This window comes from Equus asinus, chromosome 17, assembly GCF_041296235.1.
Source record: "Equus asinus isolate D_3611 breed Donkey chromosome 17, EquAss-T2T_v2, whole genome shotgun sequence".
In the NCBI taxonomy this organism is placed as follows: Eukaryota; Metazoa; Chordata; class Mammalia; order Perissodactyla; family Equidae; genus Equus; species Equus asinus.
In genome coordinates this window covers 42936440-42964428 of record NC_091806.1, presented here as the reverse complement: position 1 = coordinate 42964428, position 27989 = coordinate 42936440, and the positions used below count along the sequence as shown (strand labels likewise).

The 27989-nt window shown below is 44.5% G+C and overlaps 1 protein-coding gene across 4 annotated transcripts; it reads left to right on the top strand.

Annotated features, from left to right (window-relative positions):
• Window positions 1-11: 11 nt before the first annotated feature.
• MAJIN (membrane anchored junction protein) lies at window positions 12-27988 on the top strand. Of its 4 annotated transcripts, none has more exons than XM_070488132.1 (11): window positions 12-241; window positions 8281-8398; window positions 13591-13636; window positions 16499-16574; window positions 16755-16880; window positions 18014-18045; window positions 18377-18468; window positions 19705-19768; window positions 24071-24143; window positions 24969-25086; window positions 27853-27988. In XM_070488132.1, exons 2-11 carry the CDS (start codon window positions 8298-8300, stop codon window positions 27938-27940), a joined length of 816 nt encoding a protein of 271 aa, XP_070344233.1. In that variant the 5' UTR covers window positions 12-241; window positions 8281-8297; the 3' UTR covers window positions 27941-27988. The 4 variants fall into 4 exon arrangements, with proteins under 4 accessions (XP_070344233.1, XP_014700382.1, XP_070344234.1 ...); XM_014844896.3 differs by lacking the exon at window positions 27853-27988 and adding an exon at window positions 25702-26048; XM_070488133.1 differs by lacking the exon at window positions 16499-16574 and having other exon boundaries at window positions 16742-16880.
• Window position 27989: the final 1 nt, after the last annotated feature.

Below are 27989 nucleotides of genomic sequence, written 5' to 3'. Positions count from 1 at the left end.
CGGCGGGCGGTGAGCGCAGCAGCGCGTGCGCAAAAGGCTTGGCGGGCACGCTGCATGAGCCGAGGAGCCGGCGAGCAGCGAGGCGATTCCTCCAGCACGGCTTCGTGCGAGGCCTGCGCCCGCCCTCCTCAGAGAGCGGTTCTCAGTCGGGCCTCCGGCCGCGGCCCCTTTAGGAGGCGCGGAGACCCCTCAGTCAGTGTGTGAGACAGCCTGGCCGAGCCCGGGAGTCCCTGGGTCTGAGGTAATGGCCCGCAGCGGCTGGTGCCCCGGGAGGTTGGCTCCTCGTTGCCTTTATTTTCTGAGAGAGCGTTCTGGCCCGGCCGCGACCTCCGCGGCTGCCCCCAGGGCACGCGGCCCCGTGGGGCTGTTGGCGCGGGTCACAGGCGTCCGTGGGCCTTGGCCGGCGCAGGGCCGAGAAGCGCGTCTCCCGCCGCAGGGGCCTCGGGCGGAAGTCGGGCTTCGGGGGGAGCCCCGCCCCGCCCGCGGCCTCTTTACAAGAACGTCTCCCAGGGACGAAGGCGTTCCTGCCCTTCTGTCACCCCGCCCCCCTCGCCCCGGCCCGGCCCGGCCAGGCAGAGCAGCGCCACGGGCCGACCCCTTCCGTGGACGCGTGCCGTCGCGCACGCTTTAGTGACGTCAGTGCGTTTCCGGCTCTCGCGTGCCTCGTGGAACCCGGAAGTGAGCGGGGGAGTCGCGGCCCTCGGTGCCGTGCTGCGCTGAGCGCAGCACGTGCTTCCGTCCTCGCCTCCGGGAAAGCGGCTTAAGCGGCGCTTTTATCGCTACAGTTCGTTGTTCAAGCAGCTAGGCGTCATCCTTGGTGTCCCCCTCCCGCACCCCATCGAGTCACCAAATCGTGGCTGGCCATCTCCCGAGCCAGTCCGCTTCTCTTCGTCTCCGCTTGGACCACTGAACGCCCTGCGTCTGTCTGCTTCTGCCTGGAACCGCAGGAGTCTCCTCGCTGGTCCTCTTCCGTCTGCTCTTCTTCCGGCTCATTTCCCACGTGACGACCGAAAGGCTTTTTCTTTAGCTCCCAGCCTTGCGGTCGCACCCCTTCTCTCTGATGCCCTTCGCGGCCTGCCTGTTGCTGGTAGGGTGGACTCCACGGTCCGTCACCTGGCCTGTGAGGGAGGTCCTCTCCCCTTCTCCGCCTGTACTTTCTCCCTGGATCGTCTCATCTGTTCCAGGAGCAGCAGATACTATCTGAATGCTGGTGACTCCAGTTTGTGTTCCATCCGGATTTCCGTCCCTTGCACACTAGGACACCGACCCCTCTGCATACCCGCTGGGGTGTCGAGCAGGCCTCTCAGACTTAACCAGAATAGAACCACTGGCTTTTCTTCACAAACCTCTTTCCCTGGAATCCTTCCCCATCTCGGTAAAGGGTATGTCCCATTATCCACCTAATAGCAAAGGCCGAAATCGGAGAGCCGTTCTCGATTCCCACATCCAGTCTGGCAGTCTAAAATACACCTCAAATTGGGGCTGGCCTGGTGGCATAGTGGTTAAGTTCCCGCGCTCCACTGTGGTGGCCCGGGGTTCGGATCCTGGGCGCAGACCTACACACCGCTCATCAAGCGCCGCTGAGGTGGCGTACTGCATAGCACTAGAAGGATGTACAACTAGGATATACAACTATGTGCTGGGGCTTTGGGGAGAAAAAGAAAGAGGAAGATTGATGACAGATGTTAGCTCAGGGCCAATCTTCCTCACCAAAAAAAACGATAATCTATTCACTAATTACTGAAATCCCAAAGTCCAAATCAGCAGCATCTTTATCCCGGACTCCTGCAAAAGATTCCTAACTGATCTCCCTGCTTCTACTCTTGTCCTCTTAGTGTTCATCTTCCTTTCGGCAGCTGGAATGATATTTCTTTTTTTCTTTGAAGATTTTATTTTTCGTTTTTCTCCCCCAAGCCCCCCAGTACATAGCTGTATATATTTTAGTTGTGGGTCCTTCTAGTTGTGGTATATGGGATGCTGCCTTGGCATGGCCTGATGAGCGGTGCGGTGTCCACGCCCAGGATTCGAACCTGTGAAACCCTGGGCTGCCAAAGCAGAGCGTGCTCACTTAACCACTCAGCCACGGGGCTGGCCCCTGGAGTGATATTTCTGAAGCATGAGTCAAATCATTTCACTCCTCTTTATACAACCGTTAGCATAAAATCTGAACTCTCCACAATGACCTACAGGCCTTACCTGATCTGGCTGCTGCCTGTCTCTCTGACTTCATCTCCCTCTACTCTGTCTTCATTCTCTACGTCCCAGTCACACTGACCTTTCTATCCATCACAGGTCATCGATGCTTGCTGGTTTTGTCTGCTTGGAGTGCTTTTCTCCTTGACTTTACGTGGTTTTTTCACTTTCCATTAAGGCCTTGACTCAGTTGTGATCTTTTCTGAAAGGTCTTTGCTGGCCACACTAGCTAAGTAGCCTCCCAGTCACTCTCTACTACAAAACCCTATTTTATTTTCTTCATAGTACTTAGAATACTTCAAATTACATTTATTTATTTATACATTTATTATTGCTCTCCACGCCTCCTGAAATGTAATCCCTTAAAGACAAGGAATCATATCTCTCTTATCATGCATTCTGTCAGTGCTCAGAACACTGCTCGACGCATAGTAGGCTTGCAAATGTGTGCTGACTGACTCACTGCTTGTCTCAGTAGTCTTATCTCATAGCACTGTCCTTGCCCACTGTGTTCCAGGTTATATACTTCTCTGTTTGGAAAGTGCCATCCTCTCTCCTGAGGTCTCTTGCATCTGCTGTTTCCTAAACCCACCCCAGACCCCACACCCACTTGCCATTTATCCTTCAGATATGAGTCACTTACTTAGAGATGACTTCCCTGACCTCCATTCTAGGTTAGGATTCCCTTCCCATATCACCTTATCCTTTTTCATAGCAGTCATCACATTGAAAATTATTTGTAAGCTCTTTGCAGGCAGGGACCAAGTTCTATTCTTCCCTCATTTTATCTCCAGCATTTAATGTCTGGGACATAGTAGGCATGCAAATATTTGTGAGCTGAATGAATGACTGTTGAGTGAATGCAAGATTGAGAGGATCAAATTATATAAAAATTAGGAGAGCAATTGGCATTGAGTGTAGGTTAGCTGAATCTGCCCTGCCTACTTCATAGAAGTTTTTGGATCTTGTGAGTTAGGGATAGGAAAGCATTATAGAAACTGAAAGTGCTTTATAAATATGAGAATTATTTTTCTTTTTTTGCTAAGGCCTATTCACCATCAGATCCCTATGGTTTGATGATCTTTCAAAGTATAAAGCTTTATGTTTCTTAGCAATAATGCCTGATTCTGTTATTTTAGAGCTAGTTTAGGTGGTAAAAATATAAAGAATTGAGGCTAATGTTGAGGCCAGATCATAAGGTAGCTACATTCTTGACACTCTTCGTTCAACTGGACCATCTTCCTTTAGCAATACATGTGAGTTTTAATCTTGCCGCAGATGTGTGACCTTGGCCAAATTAGATGATCTCCTCAAGTCAGGTATATCTTGGTAAACCTAGTGAATATAATTCCTGTCTCCCCAATATCTCGCCAGAATCGGATTAAAGTTAGTAAAATATTTCAAATTTCCTGTGTGAAATTTGCTCCCTTTATATAAAAGGTAATTTCGTTTTCTTATTAATTTAATTTCTTCAGAGTCTGCCATTGTTTCATGCCAAGAACAAAGCTGTATATTTTAGAAGCTTTCTTTTCACATTTTCCTGTATCTGTCTTGTGTCACTCAGACCCTCGAGATGTGTACATCAAGGACTCAGAGTTTATAGCTCAAAGTTGTAAAAGATGTTCGTTCCTTTTTCTCTTGCTAAGGATATTCTGTCCACCACTTGCCTTTCTGGAACTATTGATCCTTTGTTTTTTCATTTTTAATCTTCTCACTTAGATGTACTGCTTCAGGGCAATTCACCCAATGGTATAACCAAAAACTAAAATGTTCCTCATTGCCTACAGTTTTACATCCAAATGCTTTTTGCGTTCCAGGGGTCGGTAGGATTTTTCGAGTGCTGCAGTGCATTCAATGTGGTGTGTTTGCTAATAGGTTGATGATGTAACAAACCACAGCTAGTGGGCAGGGTGGTGCAATGAGATACCATTCTGTTGCTTTTCCAGAATAAGCACACTCCTCGACCTACTGACCAAAGGTGGTTTTCCCATTAGCTTTTCGAATGGTTAAGATGGGGGTGGAAGAGGCACTTAGGTGCAGAGAATAACTTAAGAGGTTGACTTAGACACCTTTTTTGTCTATTGAGTTGTCCATGGGGCCTTTTGATTTCATTTCAGGGCATCTTCCTACCTCCCCTACCTACCCCCGCCCCAATCAAGACAAAATCTGACATAGTTCCAAGGGCAAATCTATTCCTGAACAAATGCCAAAGGCATTTTAAAGATTGTGTCTTACCAGAGAGAGTAAGAAGAAAGCTAATGAGAAAGAGAATAGCATCAATAAGCGTGAAAGTATCCTGGGTAGTCTGAGATCAGTCTCTTCATGTCCCATATCTTAACATGTTGCTTTGTTTTGAAAAAGGCTATTTATTGAGTCATCTCTGTGGACAGCACCATGATGAGCAATTGTACGTGCATTATTTCATAACCATCCTAATCACCCTGCAAGATGAGGAAACTGAGAATAGTTCCGTTTGAAAATAGAGCTTGAAGACAAATGTGAATGTAACCCTTTACACCCCAAGACGTGATTCTAAGAACTTTTCCTCAAAATATCTTACTTTTTTGGTTTGATGCCTTTGTACTCAGATTGATTTTGCCTTGAGTCATCCAGAGTTATGAGAGTGACCAGGGTTACAGTTTAGTGAAATGACTGACTGGATGATGTATTTTAATGGAAAATGTCTGGGCCAAAGGAATCAACAGTCTTGGGGGAGCTAAACCTGGTTCCACACTGAGTTTTATGACCTTGTGGAAGTCATTTCCTTCTTTGGTCAAGTCACTTCCTGCTTGTCCTCTCTAAACCGAAGAGCACTTCCAGCTATAGACGACCACGAATCTCTCGTTGGAAATATAGACTCTCAGAGAGTGAATCTACTTCAGCAAAAACAGGCAGACCTCTGAGACCAGCCAAGGACTTTTGAGAGTGGAAGGAGAGTTGGTCATCTGTCTTCAATCTCAGGTCTAAAACTTGGATGTTGGATTCATAGCTTCAGTGGGATTTCCCTATTATGTTACCCATACTCATTAGTGGTTGTAGAGCCTGTCATGTTAGATCTGCTCAGTAAGTCTATTTTGAACAAATGCTTATGAAAGCTCTTTTATTCTTTAACACTGTAGAGGATTTTCCCGTCAATATCACCAGAGATGTTTAGTGACAGTACTTCCTTGTTATCATCTCCTTCCACCTCAATAGTGAATATGTATCATTATCTTCATACAGCATTCAGCGCTTCTTCAGGTTCTGTGCACCGACTCAGATGTTTCTGTATGCAAAACAAATTACTAAAACCTTGAAAACTTTCTTTTTCTAACATCAGTGCCTATGTGTCATTTAAATCTAATTATGGGGAATTTTCAAGGAAAGATTCTTGATTGGGATTTGTCGGATTTTGCACTGAGATTAAAACTAATCAGTTTTCCTCTCCTGAATTTGTTTTTCTACTGAAGCATTAAGAGAAACTCTTCAAATCTGTCAAAACAGCTAATGTTTATATAATCCTCTAGAGTTTATGAAGTGATATTTACAGCATTATCTCATTTAATCCGCACAACAATTCCAGGGGTAGGGGGGATCCCCATTTGTATATGTAGAAACTGAGAAGTGAAGAGACTAAGTGACTTGGTCAGGGTCTAATGATTAATAAGAGGCAGAGCTAGGATCAACTCCTTGGTCCTCCAATTCCAAATCTTATGTCTTTCCTACTATTCCATGTTGCCTATAATTTTTCTTCTTTTGTTTTAAAGCCATCATGTTTTGTGATCACCTGAAAATGGGTTAAAGTCTGACCCTTCATCTGCCAGATCCCATCAACATAATAATAGTTACTAGGACATAGTGTCACCATGACTGCAGTACTCGTGTTGGAAAATAACCTTGTGAAATCTTTGAACCACTACTATGTGGTTGTTTTGGATTATGCTGTCTAATCCTTATTTTCAAATGAGGTAATTAGTGTGTGATGTTTGTTTCTGAAACGGGCAGCCAGCAATTAACAAGAACAGGCCCCAGCAAGAAGAGGACTGTTTTCACTTCTTTCAGACAGCCAGCTGTGGTGCAGCAGATGAAGTTTCTTCTCTGGATCGTCATTTCCAACAAATGTCTTTCATTTCCTTTGCCCTGATGCTCCCAGCCCTCAGTCTGTGGAGAGAAGTGATTGCATTTTAGAAAAACCCTCTGAATAACTGAAAGCTAAATTTTTGTGGCAGCAACCTAAGTCTCACCAGGTGGGCTCCCTGCTACTTAGAGAAGTCATCTAGCACCAAAAACACATCAGATCTAGCCTGGGTTCCTGCTATGCCTCGGGCATGGAGAATCGGCAAGTCTTTTCTCAGGATATGAACAGTATTTCCCCTCTGGTAACTTTGCAGTTGGCACCGACTCTTTCTTTTCACTTTTGACTGCAGTTCTAGTCTAAATAGTCTCATCAGCTCTGGCTCCAACCTCCTGTCATTCTAATCCCAGGCAGCCGAGATCAGACACTGGGATAGCTCTTTCCTGGCAGACCCAGAGCTGAACTTGGGAAATTGTGGGAAATTCCATTCTTTGGGCACATAGATTTTTGACTCCACCATACAAGAGTTTTCCCTGCTGATTAGAAATGGTATCAGGGTAAAATGGAGGAAAGACTAATGAAAGTAGTCCTTTATATGTGTATAATATTTTAGTACTTATGAAATGATTTTATATTCATTATCTTGTTTTTTTCTTCCTAATAAGCAGGAAGCAGAGTGGCTAAGTGGTTAAGAGCATCAAGTCTGGATTTATACTGCCTGCGTTTGAAGCCCAACTCCAGTATTCATACCTATGGGAAGATTACTTTATCTCAGTGCCTCAGTTTCTGCATCTGTCAGATTTAGACTACTTATCTCATAGGCTTGTTGTGAGGGTTAAGTGAGGTAATATATATAAGGCTCTTAGAATAGGGCATGACAAAAAGTTGTTGTTGTACAAATTATTGTGCAAATAAGAAAACCAAGACCCAGAGAAACTAAGTAGGGACGTTGGAGCTGAGACTCAAACCTAAGTTATTCTTACTTTGTGCCTGTTCTGTCTATCCCATCTCAGCTGCCTCTGAAATCAAGACCTTGCATTGTGTATAGGTAGCTTTGATCCTCAGGAACACTGGAACTCTTACTGTCTTTATTTCTTATTTAAACTTTCATATGAAGAGACAGAAAGCGCAGGATTTATTATTTCTACAAATAAAAAGAGGCATGGAAAAGTCCTAGTGACAGAGAAAATCACAATGTGCTTGATTCTGGTGTGTACCAAATTCCCTTTTGGAGGAGAAGAGACATGCCATCCTTCTTTTTCCATCTTTCCCCTTTCCTGAGTTTCCCACAGAGAGGACCTTAAGTGGGCAGAGATTCTGAAATAGGAAAAGTAAAACTAGTAAGTGCTAGAGGGATAGTAGGCACTCTTGTGGCCAGAGCAGTCTCACATGTAGTCAAGAGGGAGAGTGGTTGAGAGGTAGGAAGATAAGGCATTCCTTGGCACCACTGGGAAACAGTGCACACCCTTATTTGCTGCATTGGTTGTGGCAGGGAGGTGTGCTCAGTCCTTAACTTCACCTAAAATTAATAGTGGAGGTCTTCCTAATTGTGCCACTTATTGGTGCATCCTTTAGATTGTTTCATTATTTGACTTTGGCCCTCTTTACTTTGGCCTAGGTTCCAGAGAAAGGGGGGGGGTCAAAGGAGGAGAATAGATTCAAGAGATATTTGGGGGATAGATTTAATCCTAACAACAAAAAAAACCCTGTGAGTCATCAGATGTTAGTATCATTAGTCTCATGGAAGAAAAGTGATTTGCACAAGGTCATAATGTAAATGACAAAACTTGAACTCAGGTCTTTTGACTTCAAGTATAGCAATCATCCCAAAACACCATGGGTTCTCCACATGCAGGTAGGAGAATAGTCCGGGTGGTTCATATCAGAACTGATCCTGGGACATAGGCAGTGGTCCTGAGTGTTAAACATTTTACTCCTGAAGAGATGCTGCAGGTGGGGCAGCCTCTTTTTCCCATACGCAAGGAGCCATCTTTAGGTTTTTAATAATTCTGTAATATTTCTACTTTATTTAGGCTATCGTTTGGAAGCAATGAGTTTAAAACCCTTCACCTACCCGTTTCCAGAGACGAGGTTTCTTCATGCAGGACCCAATGTGTATAAATTCAAAATCAGATATGGCAACAGCATAAGGTAATTTTTAAACCAGGAGTGTAGCCTTTGCAAACACAGGTTCGTGCATTCCCGCAGGTCATCCCTTCTCTGAAGGGATGGCTGAAGTAGAACCTTGTAGGACTCTCTTTCCCAGGTATTTTATATTCTGTGTATTATTATTCATGTAAGTTTCTAAGTTAGTGGTGGCATACCTTTGGAGCAGTGGTTCTCAAAATTTTTTATCTCAGGACCCCTTTGTACTCTTAAAATTATTGAGGATCCCAAAGAGTTTTTGATTGATTGTGTTATACCTGTCAATATTTATCATACAAAAATCAAAACAGAAAAATTAAAATAACACACATTGATTTAAAAATAATATATCATTAAATGTTAACAAATAACATATTTTATTAAAATATCTTTAAAAAAAATAATGATGGGGCTGGCCCCTTGGCCAAGTGGTTAAGTTCGCGTGCTCCACTGCAGGCGGCCCAGTGTTTCGTTGGTTTGAATCCTGGGCGCGGGCATGACACTGCTCATCAAACCACGCTGAGGCAGCGTCCCACATGCCACAACTAGAAGGACCCACAATGAAGAATACACAACTATGTACTGGGGGTCTTTGGGGAGAAAAAGGAAAAATAAAAAAATCTTAAAAAAATATAATAATAATGAGAAGATTGGCATTGTTCACATTGCTGGGATTTACCCCAGAAATGCAAGGATGGTACAGTATATAAAAATCAATCAATAAAATACATGACATTAATAGTATGAAGGGAAAAAAAGACACGTGTTCATCTCGATGCAGAAAAAGCATTTGACCAAATCCAGCACCCTTTCATGGTAAAAACACTCAGTAAATTAAGAATAGAGGAGAACTTCTTCTACATGATAAAGGCAAGATATGAAAAACCCACAGCTAACATCATACTTAACGGTGAAGAACTTAAAACTTTTCCCTTAAGATCAGGAAGGAGACAAGGATGCTCACTTTCACCACTTCTGTCCAACATAGTACTGGAGTTTTAGCCAGAGCAATTAATCAAGAAAAAGAAATAAAACGCATACAAATGGAGAGGAAGTGAAACTATCTCTATTTGCAGATGACATGATCTTATATGTAGAAAACCCTAAAGAATCTGCAAAAGAACTGTTAGGGCTGATCAATGAATTCAGCAAAGTTGCAGGATACAAAATCAACATGCAAAAATCAGTTGTATTTGTATACATTGGCAACAAACAATCTGAAAAGAAAAATTCGATTTACAATAGCATCCAAAAGAAAAGAGTGCTTAGCGATAAATTTAACCAAGGAGGTGCAAGACTTGCACACTGAAACCTGCAAAAAATTGCTGAAAGAAATTGAAAGCCTGGTGGCATAGTCGTTAAGTTCAAGCACTCGGCTTCTGTGGCCCAGGGTTCATGGGTTCAGATGCCAGGCATGGACCTACACACCACTCATCAAGCCATGCTGTGGTGGCATCCCACATACAAAACAGGGATATTAGCACAGATGTTAGTGACAATATTCCTCAAGCCAAAAAAATTAAAAAGAGGGGTGTAGTGGTTGAGTTCGCTCCACTCTGCTCTGCTTTGGTGGCCTGGTGTTTGCGGGTTCAGATCCTGAGCGCAGACCTAGCAGCACTCATCAAGCCACTCTATGGCAGCATCCCACATAAAATAGAGGAAGATTGGCACAGATGTTAGCTCAGCAACAATCTTCCTAAGCAAAAAGGGGAAGATTGGCAATACATGTTAGCTCAGGGCCAGTCTTCCTCACAGAAAAAAAAAAAGAGGAAGATTGGTAATAGATGTCAGCTCAGGGCCAATCTTTCTCCAAAAAAAAAAAAAAAAAGAAAAGAAAAAGAAAGTAAAGAAGACCTAAATAAATAGACGTCCTGTGTTCACGTTTTGAAAGACTTAGTATCCTTAAGATGGCAACAGTACTCAAAGCGATCTACAGATTTAATGCAATCCCTATCAAAATCCTGAAGGCATTTTTTACAAAAATGGACAAACTTATCCTAAAATTTATATGGAACTTCAGGGGACCCTGAATTGCCAAAACAATCTTGAAAAAGAACAAAGTTGGAGGACTCACTTCCCAATTTAAAAAGTTACTACAAAGCTACAAGTAATCAGAAAGTGTGGTGCTGGCATCAGGACAGACATAGACCAATTGAATAGAATTGAGAGCCCAGAAATAAACCCTTACATCTATGGCCAATTTATTTTCAACTAGAATGCCAAGACCATTCAATGGGGAAAGAATAGTCTCTTTAACAAATGGTTCTGAGAAGACACCAAAAGCACAGTCAACAAAATAAATTAGATAAGTTGGACTTCATTAAATTTTTTAAATTGTGCATCAAAGGACACTATCAACAGAGTGAAAAGGAAACCCACAAATGGAAGAAAATATTTGCAAATCATATATCTGATAAGAGTTTAATATCCAGAATATATAAAGAACTACAATTCAACAACAAAAAGATAAACAACCCAATTAAAAAATGGACAAAGGACTTGAGTAGACATTTCTCCAAAGAAGATAAACAAGTGGCCAGTAAGCACATGAAAAGAGGCTCAATATCATTAGTCACTAGGGAAATGCAAATCAAAACCACAATGAGATACCCCACTTCACAACCCTACTAGGATGGCTATAATAAAAACAGAAAATAACAGATGTTGGCAAGGATGTGGAGAAATTGGACCCCTCATCCATTGCTGGTGGAAGTATAAAATGATACAGCCGCTATGGAAAACAGTTTGGCAGTTCCTCAAAAAGTTAAACATAGAATTAGCATATGACCCAGCAATTTCCTTCCTAAGTATATGTCCAAAAGAACTGAAAACAGGGCCTCAAACTTGCTTATACAACACTGTGCATGGCAGCATTATTCACAATAGCCAGAAGGTAGAAACAACCCAAGTGCCCATCAATAGGGGAATGGGTAGACAAAATGTGGTTATATGTGTGGTATAAACATATACACAATGTAATATTATTTAGCCATAAAAGGAAATTGCAAAAGGAATGAAGTTCTGTTACATGTACAACATGGATGAACCTTGAAAATATTATGCTAAGTGAAATAATCCAGTAAAAGGATAAATTTTGTATGATTCTACTTGTATGAACATTAGAACAGGAAAATTCATAGAGACAGAAAGCAGATTAGAGGTCACTAGGACCTGGGTTGGAGGAGGGAATGGGGAGTTATTGCTTAATGAGCACAGTGTTTGTGTCTCGGGAGATAAGCTTTGGAAATAGATGGTGGTGATGGTTGCACACTATGATTATGAATGTAATTAATATCGCTGAATTGCATCCTAAAAATGATTAAAATGACAAATTTTAGGTTATATATAATTTGCCACAATTTTAAAATATATTAATTTAAAAGTAATAATATATCCATTAAGCGTTAACACATTTTTATTAAAAATAACTACATTTTCCAAAACAAAAAAATTAATGAGAAGATTGGCATCGTTTTAAGTTTCTGCAAATCCCCTTAATGTTTGGCTTAATAGAAGACTGCTAGATTATCATATCTGCTTCTGCATTCGGTCTGTTGTGAGTTTCTTTTTGATTGAGTTATATGAAAAAAATCCAGCCTCACGTGGATTTGGAGTTGGGAAAGGCAGGAATATATCAATAGCCTTCTCAGGTCATTGTGGTCATATTCTTCTCAGGTCATATTCTTCTTTGACTCTCATCAAAACTTGACAAGTGGTAGTTGTTTTGTTTTTTGGTTTTTTTTGAACGTGGTAGTTTTTTAAAGGTTAGTTGCAATCTGACATCTGAAATTACATCAGCGAACTTTTTGAACTCTGCTACATTAAAAACCATTGGTCTAGCTTGTTCTTTGAATGACTCGTTTACCTAGGATGATTTTGTAACATGATAACATTTCATTGGTCATTTGGAAAATATTGGTCCACTGACTTACGCAGATTGTCCCGAATGTTGACACATTTCATTAAACAAGATCAAAAAGCCATATTTACTAATATCACTACCTACGAATCTTACCAGAAAAATGTTGAACTATTTGGAAGCTGTCAACCTCACAGTGGTGGTTAGAAGTTTCCAAAATTGAGGTTTTTGCTTGAAATTCCAAAATTTATCATTGACAATAAATACTGTCAGTTGTTTTCCTTGAAGTGATAAGCTCACTGTTCATTGTTGAGAAAATGTCACATTCCCAGGTCTGAATAACAATCAACTGATGGTTCAGGTAAAATACCATTCCGTGAAAAGAGCTGCTAGTTCAGTTTGCAGCTTAAACATTCATGCAAGTACTTTTTCTCAAGACAACCATCATATTTTCGTATGCAGAAGTGCTTTATGCATACTTCCCATTTTATCACATGATATATTAAAAAGACATATATTCAAGGGTTGAGATTTTATAAAATTATTAGTTTTCTACTGCTTCCTCTAGGATGGTAAAGGAAACTGGATTTTTTTCCTGTGCAGTTGTAGAGATTACTACAACTGCTAGCACAGGTTAGTGCAAATGGCTAGATTTGTGCTAAGGCACCAGGAATTTTGCCCACCATTGCTTTTGCCCTAATGGTTACAAATGTTAACACAATGAAAAAGACAAACATCTTGATATTATTATGAAAATAGTTTTGCCCTTGGAGTCCCCTTGCAAGGGTCTGGAGGACCCCTAGGGGTCCACAGACTACTTTGGAGTACAACTGGTCTGACAAACTATTAACTTTCACAGTGGGAATTGCAGGTCTTGGGAGATCAACGGAGAAGATAGTTTGGTAGGGCCTTGTACTGACTCTCCGACCACACCGCCTGGGTGATCGCTTCTCCCACGAGCACTGGGTCAGCACGTGCAAGTGTTATTTACTCACATTCTTCTTTTTTATAAAGGTTTTATTTTTCCTTTTTCTCCCCAAAGCCCCCCAGTACCTAGTTGTATATGTTTTAGTTGTTGGTCCTTCTACTTGTGGTACGTGGGACGCCACCTCAGCGTGGCGTGATGAGCAGTGCCATGTCCGAGCCCAGGATTCGAACCGGCGAAACCCTGGGCCGCTGAAGCGGAGTGCTGAACTCAACCACTCTGCCACGGGGCCGGCCCCCTAGTCGCGTTCTTTAGCTCAGTGGAAGTGTCATTTTTGCTCTACTGACAGTAGAGTCTGCTGTCTCCAGAGCTTTCCTTTTTGGCTTACTTATCTCTTGTCTGTTTACCTTCTAGAGGGGAAGAGATACAAGATAAGGAAGTCATCGTCCAGGAGCTGGAGGTAGGAAGCAGACATCGTCTGGGAAAGTTATTCTTTAAGCAGAGGATGTATCCATATTCAGGTTTTAATTATTTCCTAGAAACTGAGTCACAACCTCCACTTGATTACTCGGCTTCTCCCTGCCGCATTTCCTCTGCAAAGAAACTACTGTTTTTCCAGGGAAATTAAAGCCTGTATCCTTTCTTAGTTCTCTTACTTGAAGTGTCAGCACCTTTGAGGCTGAGAGTTATTTTGTTTCCACCAGAGTTGCCAGCCATGAGCAGCTCTCTTTTGTGGCAGCTGGCATAGAGAAAGCTTCCGGAGGACTGCTGCCTTCCAAGGCTCTGGGAAACCCTGCCGCCTTCCAGGGCTCTGGGAAACCTCACCATCCCAACCACTGCCTGGTACTTGACGTTCAGGAAACTCAACTGTAAATACACAGACAAGGCTGCTGTGTCTGCATTCTAATTGGAAACATTTGCAGTTGCTTTAGTCCCGCTTCATTTTCAACCCTTTTCTACCCACCTCCTCTAGCTTTCGGTCCTCCGACAAGAAGACTGAGCAGGTGGACAGCTTTGTAAATTGGTGAAAGCATTGGGCAAGGAGTTAGAATTCTGGGGGCTAGCCCTGGATTCCAGTCCTGGCTGAGCCATTAATTTGCTATGTGACCCTAGGCAAATCATTTATCTCTCTGGGTCTTAATTGCCTCGTTTGTAAAATGAGAATTTTAAACTAGTTGATTCTCTTCTAACTTTACAACTCGGTGATTTATGACTATTGTGATTTATGAAGATATATGCTGCCATATTTCAAAGAATTCAAATACAATTAAAATACATAAACCCAAACTATGAAACCAAAAATTTGAGTCATAGCCTGAAAGGTACCTGTGGCTCTTTAGGTAAGTGTTAAAAGATACATTAGGATCTTGCAGGACCTTGGAGACATCAGAAATAATAATTATTTTAATATAGGACCATGACAATTTTCTGCTTATTTTAATTATGAGTAGAGCAGAATTTGTTTCACTTTGTATCAGTTAATTTGGGCAGAGAAAAGCTCAAGGCACCATAGTAAAGTGCAGAGAGCATAGACTTTAGAGGCAGTCAGACCTAGATTTGAATTCTGGTTCTGCCTTCACAGTGCGACTTTGGGCAACTTGCCTACCTTCTCTGAGTCTGTTTCCTCACCTGTCATTGAGGTTGATAAATAAGACCTGTTTTCAAGATTGTGGTAAGGATTAGAAATAGATGTGTTCAACACCTGGCGCACAGTAGCTCAATGAATGATAGCTAGAGAGCATTTGTATACATTTATAATCATATTAAAGTTTTCAAAGCACTTTTTATACCTTGTCTTTCTCCTACTCTCATTATTTTTGAGGCAGATGTTATCATCCTCTTTCATTCATCTAGAAAACACGTACTGATAGGCAGTATAGCTGAATGGTTACGAGGGTGAACTCTGGAACCCCACTGCCTGGGTTCATATCTTGGCTCCACTATTACTAGCTGTGTAATCTTGAATAAGTTTTTTTTACTTCTTTTTGTCTCAGTTTCCTCATCTGTAAAATGGGGATAATGGAAGTGTCTATCTCATAGGGTTTTTTGTTGTTAGTGCCATTGAGTGGATTCCGACTCCTAGTGACCCTGTGTACAGCCAGGTGAACCCTGCCCGGTCTTTTTGTGTCATCCTCTTACCTTCAGGTGCTGTATCAGACGATGCTCTGCTGCTGTTCCCTGGGTTTTCATGGCCGGTTTTCTCAGAAGTGGGTGGCCAGGTCTGTCTTCCTAGTCTGTCTTAGTCCAGAAACTCCTCTGAAACCTGTCCACTATGGGTGACCCTGCTGGAATTTGAAATACTGGCAGCATAGTTTTCAGCATCACAGCAACACGCAGCCATGACAATATGGCAGTCGACAGACTGGTAGTGTGGTTCTCTGACTGGGAAACAAACCTGGGTTGCGGTTGTGAGAGCGCTGAATCTTACCACTAGACCACCAGGGCTGGCTCATAGGGGTTTTGTAAGTATTAAATTAATGTGTATAAAACCAGTAACACTAGCTATAGTGGTTACTCAATAAATATTAGCTATTAAAATTACGAGCTAGATACTGTGCTAGTACAGGGAATACAAAGATAAGTAAGACACAGTTGCTGCCTTCTGTGAGCCTAAATATTAGGAAAATAAGGCTTAGAGAGAGAAAAATGACAAAGCTAAGGCTGAAATTCAGGGTTTTTCCCCCCATAGAGATCTAGTAGTCTTTTTATGATCCCAAATTGTTTCATTACTGTATACTAATAGGCATAGGTTAATTAGAGACTAATCAAGATTTTAATAGTAGAATAAAAGATTTGACTTATGCAAAAGCAAAATAACTATTTGTCAATAAGTACCAGTAGTATTCATTATTCAATATATGTTATTGAGGACCTGTTATGCGTCCTCTCTGGTGGACACTATCGAAGGGATGCTAAAATAAATCAGGTATATATTCTACCTCAAGGAGATTTCTCAGTAAGGAGAATAAAACGTGTGCATGGAATGTAGTAAAGACCCGAGGCTAACTGCTGTGAAGTTTGAGACTAACAGTTCCTTACAACTTGGGGAATCAGGGAAAACCTTCTGGAGGAGACGGCTTTTGAACTGTACCTTACAGGATAGGTAGGATTTGGACATATGCTGATGGGTGGAAAGGGCATTTCAGGCAGAGGGAGCAGGCTGTGCGAGAGCATAGAAATGGAGAAACAGAAGTCATTTCAGGGAACAGCAAATCGTTCAGCTTTACTAGTATGTAGGGTATGTGAAAAGCAGTGACAAGTATAAATGGAAAGGTTGGCTGAGACTAGACAGTATTAAAGTCACTTCAAATATTTTTTCCAGGATTCTATTCGTGTGGTCTTAGGAAACTTGGACAATTTGCAGCCATTTGCTACAGAACACTTCGTTGTATTTCCTTGTATCCTTTCATTTCCAAATGGAAATGAGCTACAGCTCACCTCGTAGATTCAAATGGAAGCAGCAAACCCGTAGGCAGTTTGGAGGGTAGGTCAGGAAAAGAAGAAAGGGTCTTATGCCTAAAATAGTCCTTGGGGACTTGTACTGACTTCTTTCCTCACTCCTTAGCACCTTTTCCCAGATAAAAGCAGATGGGAGAGAGTGGCCCACCTGAAATTCAAACATGGGGAAATTGTCTTGGTCCCCTATCCATTTGTTTTCACTCTGTATGTGGAGATGAAATGGATTCATGAAGACTTGTCGCCTGGTAAGTAGAATGATGGAAGTTTGGATGTGGAGAAGAAAAAGGGGAAGATTGAATGTTCAAGAGTTAGCAATGCAAGCTGAGTATGGCAAGATGGTCCGCCAGCCTGGGCCCCCACACTGAACAGTGCAGAGGTCAGGAGCAAGCGCCAAGCCAGACTGCCTGGTTCAAATCCTGGTGACTTTGCCACTTAATAGCTGTGTGACCTTAGATTAATTCCTGCTTAATCTTTCTGTGCCTCCTTTGTGAAATGGTGGAAAGTAATAATAGTACCTATCTCACTCAGTTGTTAAAAGGCTTAAATTTATAAGTATTGGTAGATGGAAAGCACAAAGTCTGACACTGAATAATCACACAATGAAAGAGACCTGTTATAGAAATACTTCCTTCCTCTTAGAGTATTCAATGACTTTCACCTTAGTCGTGTCTTAAGGGCATCCCTCAATCTCCCAATTTTTAATATCTGAGGACCATCACTATTTTTACTCATAGAGGGACAAGTAGACACCTGCCAGTTTAATTTTTAAAAGGGTGCAAAGGCCTTGTGTCAAAATATCTCCCCAATTCACTTGTCACACATGCCGGAAGTTCCACTTTTTTTCTTTTGTAGTAGGGTCCTCCCTCTTTTTTTCTTTTCTCTTTTTTTTTTGAGGAAGATTAGCCCTGAGGTAAGATCTGCTGCCAGTCCTCCTCTTTTTGCTGAAGAAGACTGGCCCTGAACTAACATCTGTGCCCATCTTCCTCTATTTTATGTGGGATGCCTGCCACAGCATGGCTTGACAAGTGGTATGTAGGTCCACACCCAGGATGTGAACCAGCGAACCCTGGGCCGCTGAAGCAGAATGCATGAACTTAACCGCTGTGCCACCGAGCCAGCCCTGAGGGATCCTCCCCTTTTAAGTGGCATATCTTTAGACTACAGTGCAAATCAAACCCTTTTCAGATTGTAGATGACAATAGTTCTAAAATAGGGGAGGAAGAGAGTTTGAAGACACTGTATTTCTAGGAAAAGTGGTACCAGGCAGAAGGGAGAAGGGCATACACAGGTTGAGGCCCAGTTCTGAGAAGTAGATGGTAGCCAGAAAGCCAGGTGAAACAGCCTTGGTCCATAATGACATTCAAATTTCCTATTGTAGGGAAACCAGTAAACGACTGTCCTCTTGGGTTGGTAAGTTTGCCTTTTCTGTACAAAATGAAAATTGCCTTTATTGCCTCTTGTTGTCCAAAAAGTCCTTTTCTCATCTCTTCCTCTTACTTTGCCCCTTGGTTGCTGCCCAGGGCCAGTCAGAATTGTCTACTTGAGACCGTCGTTTTCCCCTTGGCTAGATTTCTGAGCCTATCTCTAACAGAATGGTCTAGCCTTACCTGCAAAGCTGGTGTTAAAAGTTACCTTTGGCAATTTACAGATGAGTTTAAGGGGAGTTGTGTTCACTGTGCCCTCATGAACTGTGAGCAACTCTGGAAGAGGGGGAGTCACAGGAATCTGGTTCTTTCTGCAGGTCCTTCCTGAGAGGAAAGCAGCAGGAGCCATGATGAGGAAACGAAAACGCGTGGAAGTGCCCAGCTCCCCCGGCAGGCCAGGACTGGACAGGTCAGTGGTGTTGGGAGAGAGCCTAAATCCTGCACCCCAGTTGGCTTTGCCAGCTCTTGCTGCTGGTTGATCTCGTCCTTGGGCAAGTCATTTTCTCTCTCGGGGCTTTATTGGTACCTGCCTCGTCCAGTGGGTGGACTAAGGGAAGGAAGCAAGTTGGTATTTGTCATGTAACCTGAACACAGTCCCCTCCTCAGCAAGGCAGGATTCTTCTGCTCATCAAGGTGAAGGCTGAGAGGCAATGTGATCAGATCTATACAATTGAATCCAACCCTTATTCAGTGAGTACTTACTGTGGTCGTACTACCAGAAAACACAGTCAGAAGGCACAAGACTCAAGTCCCAGAATATTATACAAGAATCTAGAGAAACCCTCAAGAGCTTGAGAACAAATAAAATATAATTCTATTTTACCTAGTGTGCAGTAAGCTTTTGGAACTCTACCTTAAGGGGTAGTCCAGGCTAAAATGTAAATGTCTGCGAGAGTGTATGTATCAATTATTGAGTGAGCTGCTGCAATATTAGGGGAGTATTGAGCACATCCCTAACATTTTGAAGTTGCTATTGTGGAGGCTACTTATTTTCTTCTTTTGATTCTCTGTCAGAGACAGAATGAGTCAGTAAGACAACTCAGTGATTCTCGTTAGCACCCAGAGAGGGCTGCTGGAATAATCCAGGGTGTGGTTTGCTCCCAGCCCAACGTGCTTTCAGCCCAGGTTCACAGATAGCAGCTGCTCTTTTCCTGGGACTGTGTGGGTCCTGAGACATCCAGGAGCGGCGAGGGTAGACCACGGGGGAGCTGACCCCTACACTTTCTGATTGCACGTGTCACGGAAGAGGGAGGAAACGCCTTTCCTAACCAGGTGGAATGTGAGGGTACTTGGAGCTGTGAAACTTGGCTTGGTTCCATTTGACTGAATTTTCCATGGAGACGAGGCCTCACATCTTTCCTTCCTCTGGGTCGTGATACGTAGTGAAGAATTTCAAAATCTGATACCTGCTGTAAGTCGTATTCTCCCTTTCTCAGCCCCTAGATTCCTAAATGTCTCAAATTGGGATTCTACCGTGAACTAAAGCAGCACCCAAAGAGAATTTGGCTACAGACTTATTCTGCATGCCAGGAGTGGTATAAAAATAGCCAACCTGCTGAAATATTCATTTGGGCCATGTTTGCTTGAATGTGGTGATGTTGCTGCTGCCAATAACATTTCCTGGGATTTTTTCCTCCTACCACAGGGCCAAGATGGGGACTTCCAGCCAAGACTCCAGCAAAAAGAAGCCCCCTATGGAAACCAGAAGGGTAAGCACCAAAATAGAGGCTTCGAGGCTCTTGGCTGTTCCCGCTCTGTTGCAAGTCAGGATTCCTGTTACCAGCACATCTTGGTCCTAAGTACAGACTGAATTGACTGAACTCATTCTCAGGTTTCACTGTCTGCAGAACAGCATTCACCCATTCCACCTTTGCCACAACTGTCCCCAAAGTGCCTGTGTAATACACACATCAATGAATTCTCTTGTTAAAAGGTCTTCTCTTCTCAGCTTAAAAAGCTACTTCTTTTTTTTTTTTTTGAGCTAACAGCTGCTGCCAATCCTCCTCTTTTTGCTGAGGAAGGCTGGCCCTGAGCTCACATCCGTGCCCATCTTCCTCTACTTTATATGTGGGACGCCTACCACAGCATGGCTTGCCAAGCAGTGCCGTGTCTGCACCTGGGATCCAAACGGGCGAACCCCGAGCTGCCGAAGTGGAACGTGTGAACTTAACCGCTGTGCCAGTAGGGCAGCCCCAAAAAGCTACTTCTTGTACTCGGCAGTTGAGATAAGAAAATAGGTCTGTTGAATTGAAGTGGGAGTCAGTATAGAATTTTCTCTCATTTGTTCTCTCTCTCTCTTTTTTTTTTTTGAGGAAGATTAGCCCTGAGCTAATTTCTGCCACCAATCCTCCTCTTTTTGCTGAGGAAGACTGGCCCTGAGCTCACATCCGTGCCCATCTTCCTCTACTTTATATGTGGGACGCCTGCCACGGCATGGCTTGCCAAGCGGTGCCATGTCTGCACCCGGGATCCGAACCAGCGAACCCCGGGCCGCCGAAGGCGAACGTGTGAACTTAACCACTGCGCCACTGGGCCGGCCCTAGAACTTTCTCTTTAGAAACCGTTTTGCCTTCATGTGCTCTGGGGTCTGAGTCTGGGAACATCTGGTTTTTACAGACGAGCTAGGCCTGTATCAGTACAGGACGCTGGTGAGAGAAAACTTCATTTAGAGCAGCGATGGGCTGGCCCCAATAGTGTTTGATTTCATCTGTGAAGTCTCTTCTCCATATAGATATTCATATATCTGCTACTCATCCATTTCGAGGCTTCTTTTCCACAGTAGTGTCTAAAATAGTGCCCTTTTTCCCCTCCCCTCTTGAAATAGCTGTTATTTGTGCCTTTTTCCTACTTCTCTTCTATTTCTCCAAAGTAGCTCTGACCTTAAGTATCCAGATGCTCACAACTCACCTCCCTCACCTTCCCAGGACCCATAACATGAACAGGTATCAAGCCAACATTTACGTCTGCGTGCATTCAACGAACTTTCATTGAGTGTCTACCATGTGCCAAGTGCTGGCGATATCATGCTGTCCTCTGAAAACGCCAACAGTGTAAAGCTAGGCAGTGTAAAATTGCTGATGGATGTGCTGTGTGCAGAATAAAGGAAGCGCAGGGTACAAAGGAGAACCTCGCCCAGATCAGGTGGATGTGAGGGAGGGTTCCCAGGGTAGCTCAGAGAACTCAAGCCAGGAGGAAAGAGGGCAGTGCTTTTGGTGACTGCAAAGTGCCAGTGCTCCTGGAGCTTAGAGCACAGGGCTGGGAAGTGTTACTGGAGAGGTCAGCACAGGCTGGATCACGAAAGGCCTTAAGGCAATGTCCAAGATGACAGGAATTCCCTCAAACATTTTTAAGTAGACAAGTGAAGTGATTGTCATTTCTAAATGATTATTCTGTCTCCTGGTCACAGGCATTGTGTTAGGTGCTGAGGGCACCCAAACGTGTAAAGCCTGGTTTCTTTCCAGGAGCTTACTGTTTCTCTGGGAGGAGAGTGAATCCTCAGGGACTCACGCCTCTGCCTCTGTGGGCAAGGGCAGGGTCTAGGGCCCTGTTGTGCCGTTGCCAGCTGGCCCACAGAGTGATTTTAGGCAGTTGGTTGCCCTCTTCTATACTCCCATCCTTCAGAGAGGCAAGAAGAAGAAATGAGAAAGTACAAGAGGAGTGCGTGGAGCTCTGGAGAACAAAGACGCTTTATACAACCGAGATAATTACTATTAAAGGAACATTTCCCTCACTCTCTACCCTTCGTACCTTCCTATTCTTAGTCTGACACATCATCTCCCTTAAGAACAGTACCCACAGTTTCTTACTCAACATAATTACCTTTCCAACCTGATACTGGGTTTAGAAAACACTCTGAGCAAAAAAAACCTGAAAAGAACATGTTTATTGATTTTGACTCAAAGCCCAAAGACGGTCTCCATTGTAGACCCTGTTCCCGGAGAGAGGATTTCTCCTAAATTGAAATGATCACAGTGACTCTCAGTATAGCTCACTTGAGCTGGAAGAATTGAATTTGCTCCTATGGTCCAATGCTTAATATTTCCTCTCCCCTTTGGGGAAGGTTAGGGTGCAGGATCACAGTAAGTGTGGATTGTGCACGTCTGAACACATTGGGAGCCCGTGCGGGGAAAGCTCAGAAGAGTACAGCACGTATCTGAATAAGGTCTCTGTTTCATAAGAGGTGTTTGGAGAGAATGAGAAGGAAGGGCAGACCCATTCCTTTTGTTACTTCAGGTCCCAGACCTAGAGATCCAGACTTTGGAAGATAAAAAATGGGAGAGAACAGACGAATGGTCCAGAAGTGAAACAGACTGCCATGCGCATAGCTTTTTTTTGCCGCCTCTGCTTGAACTGCACTTCTATGCAGATCCGGCCCTGAACGTACAGAGGACAACCTTGCATCAGGTTTTCAGGGTATTATGTCCCCTAGATGGACATCAGTCTTATTTCAGGCTGTAATGTTTTTCCTGACCTCTGACATTTGCCTGAGAAGACCTCTCTCAAGATTTCAGGAGAGCACAAAGCTAGACTGTCTTGTGAGTGGAGTCTCCGTGGTTCAGAGGTAGGCTTTACTTCTGCCCTAGGGTCTTTGCCCTTCTGGTCCCCACTACCGACCCTAATAGATGCATTCAATGCAGCAGGATTTAAGCCCCAAACCATAGTTTCATTAAATTTGTAAGAATCATTCTCTCAAGCTAGAAATCAGAACTGGGCCCTCTAAATTCCATCTCCATCCTGTCCAGAAGAGGTGAGAGATGGTCTTCCTCCCCAGAGTTCCCTTTCACATTTACAGGAATATGACTTAGGTAGCTACCTAGATAGTCTGGCATTTGAGGGCTTGTGGAGAAGCTTATCTCAGAAATATCAGCTTATGCTTAGGATGGGGCTACGTCCTAACTTTCTTAGGGGCTTGCCATGCCTCTGCCTCCCAGACCCACCTTGACAGTCTGCAGCCCCTTGCTATGGAATTCTTCACCAGCAAAATATCTCAAGGAACTCTCCAGCACTGCTGGGTAGTCAGGCCTTTGGGTTCTGCCTGGGGGAGAGCAGTGTCCACGTGGCAGAGATTTCCAAAGAAAATATATGAACCATGTTTCTGACTATCAGGTTGTCCACTGGCAATGTTGTGGGCTTGGAACCTGGTTGTAGGACGTCCCCTTCAAAGTACAAAGGAAATTCTATAAAGGGGCAGCACAGGGAGAAATAACAAGATTGCGTTGTGGTGTGCTGGCTGCTTATGCCATAGTTATTTGTCCACTGCCCCAACTCTAGCCATGCTGATCATATTGACTCATTAATGGCACTGTGCCTTTGTACATCAAGTCCCTGTCTGGAATGCCCTGCTCTCTGACCATCTCCTCGCCCCTGTTATGACGAAACCCCACTCATCCAGCAAGGCCACCTTCAAATAGCACTTCGCCTTTGAAGTCTTCCTTGACTGACTGCCACCCACTCTATTTACGTCCTCCTCAGCAACCACTTGTGGGGTAGTCTTATCACACTGTCTTATAATACTTAGTTTACCACTAGGTTATACATTTCTCCGAGGTAAAGTTAAGGTTCTCCTGATTTCTGAAAGCTCAATATTCTGTCCTTACTAATAGTTGGCACTCAGTAACATGAAATGGTAAATTAAACCTAGCTTGTTTTGTTCTCAGCTCTTAAATCTTATGATTTTAGAGGAGGCAGTGATTAGGAAGCTGGAATGGAAAAAGGACAGTCCTGTAGAAGGAAATATAGACTCTGCCTGGGCGGTCAGAAGCCAGGCCCTAGCACTGATATGAAATCAGTTCACCAGGAAATAGCATTCAGACCACCAAGCCGTGTAGGAGTAAAGTTTAAAACTTTTCTTGGGAAATGGTGCACCTACAACACGAATGACAAACATTAATGTACAACTGAAATCACACAAGATTGTAACCTATCATTAACTCAATAAAAATAAATAAATAAATAAATAAAAATTTAAAAAAATTTAAAAAAAAAACTTTCCTTGGTCCTCTTTTTATCAGAACAGGGAAAGAAAAACCCAGCAGGAATGGCAGGAGACTCCAGCGTTTGATATCACCAATGTCCAGGACCAGGGTAGGTTCTGGGAAGTTCATATTTATTCTCCTTTAATGATCGTCCTGTCGCCTTTAGTTCTCTATGAGCAGAGAAGCACAGAGCTCTGAGTCTGCGCATGCTCAGCAGGTGAGGCGCCCTGCTCCCATGGAGGTGCCTGTTGGCCATCCTCTGGTCTGGGGGCCTGCCCTCGAGTAACAGAAGCCCCCTGGCCCCCAAGAGGAGTGAAGGGAGGCGATGCACGTCCTTCCTATGCTGCTGATAGTGAAACAGATGCTTCCACTGTTTCAGAACATTTTCCTGTGGGGTGATAAGTTTTACAGAAAAGTCGGGAGGGATGTGTTTCACTTTTCTGTCTTGCTGGAGAACGATCTCTGGGAAGCCGTCTTCCTTCTTCCCTTCTGGGCGTTAGTGTTAGTATTGAAGGCGCAGTCAGTGCTCGGCAGGGCTGGAAATGCGTGTCGAGGTTGCCCTTCCAACGTGCTGATCTTTCACCCAGCGTGAGGGTACAGTGTGGACTGCAGTTGTCGCAGATGCAGGGCTGTGAGCATGTGCGTTCTTCAGCAAGCTGTCATTCCATGTGAAGACACACCAGCCGTGGTGGGCGGCTGGGACTTGAGCAGTATAAAAATCTCAGGGGCCTCACTTTGAAAATACTCCAAGGACAGAATAGCATCTTACTGAGCCGAGATGAAATTGGGAAGGTCAGAACAAACAGATCACCTGGCTTCAAACAAATCCTGGGGTGAGGCTGCCCTTGGCTCAGGCCAGGGGTCCTGCCTCCTGCTCACATGAAAGTAGCCCACGGACTAACACCTCTTCCCTGCCTGAGTGTTCTCCTTGCAGATTCTAAGTGTGGAGATAGCGTAGCAGGGCAGATTGTCCCACCAGTGCCGCAGAACAATCCACCTCCACCTGAAGGACCCACAGAGCTGGGAACCAGTGGCTTCTTTGGGTTTCTAAGGTAGGACAGACTTCTCTCCTGCCAGCAAACTGAGACTCGGAGAGATCTAGCTCCAGAGTGTGCCTCGCTGAGTCTCTCAGGGACTCTAGAATAGAGAATAAAGCAGAACACTGCATAATCTCTCTTTGTCCAGGACAGATGATGGGGATGAGATTGAGCACAAGGGCCCTAACTGTGAGTTTAGTGAAGACTGTGTCTTGTTCGTTTTCGCACCGCCCAGCCCACCCCGATGTTCCCAGCGTCGGGCCTGGCTCCATAAGTGCTGCTCAGACAGAGGCTTGTCTTATTGTACTTGGGTCATTCAGATGATTTGTTACCAAAATGCTTCCATTCTCCCCTCTGAATCTAGGCTGTCTTCAGAGTGCTTTTGGCAGAGGACAGTCAACAAATCTCTTTATCTGTCTAGAGCTCAGCCATCCCGTTGCAATTCTCCTTCTCCATTCCTCCTCTTGAGTGTGATCTAATTTGGGTACCTTCTCCAGCACTGTTCCAGACTTGAGTTTCCACTCAGTGGTTCCCCAGAGCCAAAGTGCCCTAGCTAATGGAGCCTTAATGGGACTGGGAGAGGGGAAGGGACGTCTAGAGTCTCAGCCTGCTCTGCTCTCCTTCCTGCAGCTCGCTCTTCCCGTTTCGGTACTTCTTCAGGAAGAGCAGCCAGTGAGCCTTCCATATGCAGCCGTGGGAGGAGTGCCTCTCGCAGGGGCTCCTCTCACTCCCTCCTCTGCTTCTGACATTCCAGTCCTGGGGAATGAGGGCCCCACATTCCCTGAGTCTTCTTCCGGGTTTGTCCTGTCCTTTTCCCCTTTACAGTGGAATGTTTTTTTCAACTTAAAACACTAAGAAAAGAACGGAACTTTCTAAAATGCTCTAGTCTGAGAATTGTACTGCTCTGAGGGCCAGTTTAGGCCTTTTGTCTTCAGCACTTAGGATCCTAAAGACAATAAATTATTTATGAAGAGTTATTGACTGAGTTTAGTGAAGTAAAGAGAGTGAGGGAGAGCAAACTCCTCCTCAAGACCAGGGAAGCAATGCCCGAAACCTCCCCTGGGTCTACCTGGTCGTTGTTGACAGGATGCTTTGGAGGGTGGCGTCTGTACCTGACCTCAAACCCTAAACTCCTCTGCCAGGGGTTATGGAATGGGGTCTTGTAGGACTTACTGTCCTGAGCCCTGCTGATCCTCAGGGAATCTCTCCCCAGCCCACCCAGTTTGGCCCCCAAGTGCAGCCTCTCAGTAGATAAATGCTTCCCACCCACCCCTCTGACTTTTGACAGCAGTGCAGATTAGCTTATCAGACTCACTGGCAGTCTGTCCAGGTTAAGGTCCCTGGAGACCAGGGCACCTGAGCGCTGTCTTCATGTAACCGGAGGGCTGACCTGGGACAGACGGATTAGACTTGGGTTGTGCAGCCACAGAGGACCACAATCACAGACGGGAGTTAGGGAAACTCATTTTAGCTCAGAACAAAGAAATCACTTTTTAACTGTTAGAGATGTCCAGTATTAGAATGGGCCACCTTGTGAGGTTATGAGCCCTTGTCACCCTAGTCTTTAAACAAAGCTGATTATCTGTCAGATACTGGAAGGTTCCTGTGATGAGTGGAAGAGCTGGGACGGGACTGCTGAGGTCCTTGGAATCCCCTTATTTCACTGCCTTTACCTTGGGTGGGGAGAAGAGAAGAGGTGGGCTGCTGCTGTGGAAGGGCCCAGGACCTGAGGGGAGGGGGGCCCAAGGGGACGCTGTCACATGTGAGGACTGGGACAAGTTGCGTGTACAGCCTTTGCCCTCCTGTCCCAAACATGGCCTGTTTACAAAGCTGCTGAGAGGGAACTCCCCGATCTGGAGATCTGAGTCCATTCTGACTCTGACTAGTTTACAGTGAAGCCTTGGCAAAGTCGCTTTTGTCTCTGCTTCCTATTTTCTCATCTAGAAAATGAAGGGGTAGGATTCGATGAGCTCCCAACTGCCTTCCAGATCTGGCAGTCTGTGTGGCTGGCTCTGCCTTTCTGAGCGGGTCAGCAAGGCAGTGGCCCTGGGGGGTGGGGGCCAAATCACCACAGACTTCCTTCGTATCTCCACCCTGCCCCAGCCCCTGCGGCTACTGCTGACTAGGGGTCTTTTTCCAGCTGGCCATGTTCTTGCCCCAAGTGTAATTTAGCACCATGTACGGAGAGCAGGAGATTTGGGTTCCAAATCAGCCCTGACATTAACTAGCTGTGTGACGTTTAGTAACTTTCCTTCTCTCAGCCTTAGTTGCCTCACCTGTAAAAAGCCAGAGCCACAGCTAAACTAAACAATGCTCTTTGCTGGGGTTGACAGCTTCAGGCTCTTCCAGGAATCAGGTCCCTGTTATTCCAGGGACTAGGGGGAGCCCCACTCTGTAGCTGACCCCAGGATGAGAAGTCATCCACTTGACAGTGAAAGTGAAGCTCTGAAGTGGACTTAGGACCCCCATCACCCCCTGGCTCTGCCACCAAGCACATTTCCAGAAACTGCCCTGGTGTCATTTCCCTCGTCCATAAGAATCTCCTCCCCGACCCGTTTCCTCTGCAGTGGATAAAAGAGACAGGCAGAGTTGACTTTAGTAGTTTTAAGGGTGGGGTGGCAAGGCCCTGGACAGGGGAGTGGCCTGCCCGAGGTCACGCAGCAAAGAAGAGAACCCATGTGGCCACCACTCAGCCCAGTCTCCAGCCCTCTCTGCCCAACTGCACTCTAGCCGCTCACCCCACCAGCTCCTGGACTTTTCTCCACACCTCACTTCCCCTAGCCCTGGCCCTTGGGCAGCTTTTGGACACAAGGGAAGCAGAAAGCAGCAGAGGCGGCTCTCTGAGGACCACACCTCAGAGAAGAGCTAGATCTCCCAGGTGGGACTGCTCGAGGCCTCTGCAGGGAGGCAGGCCTGAA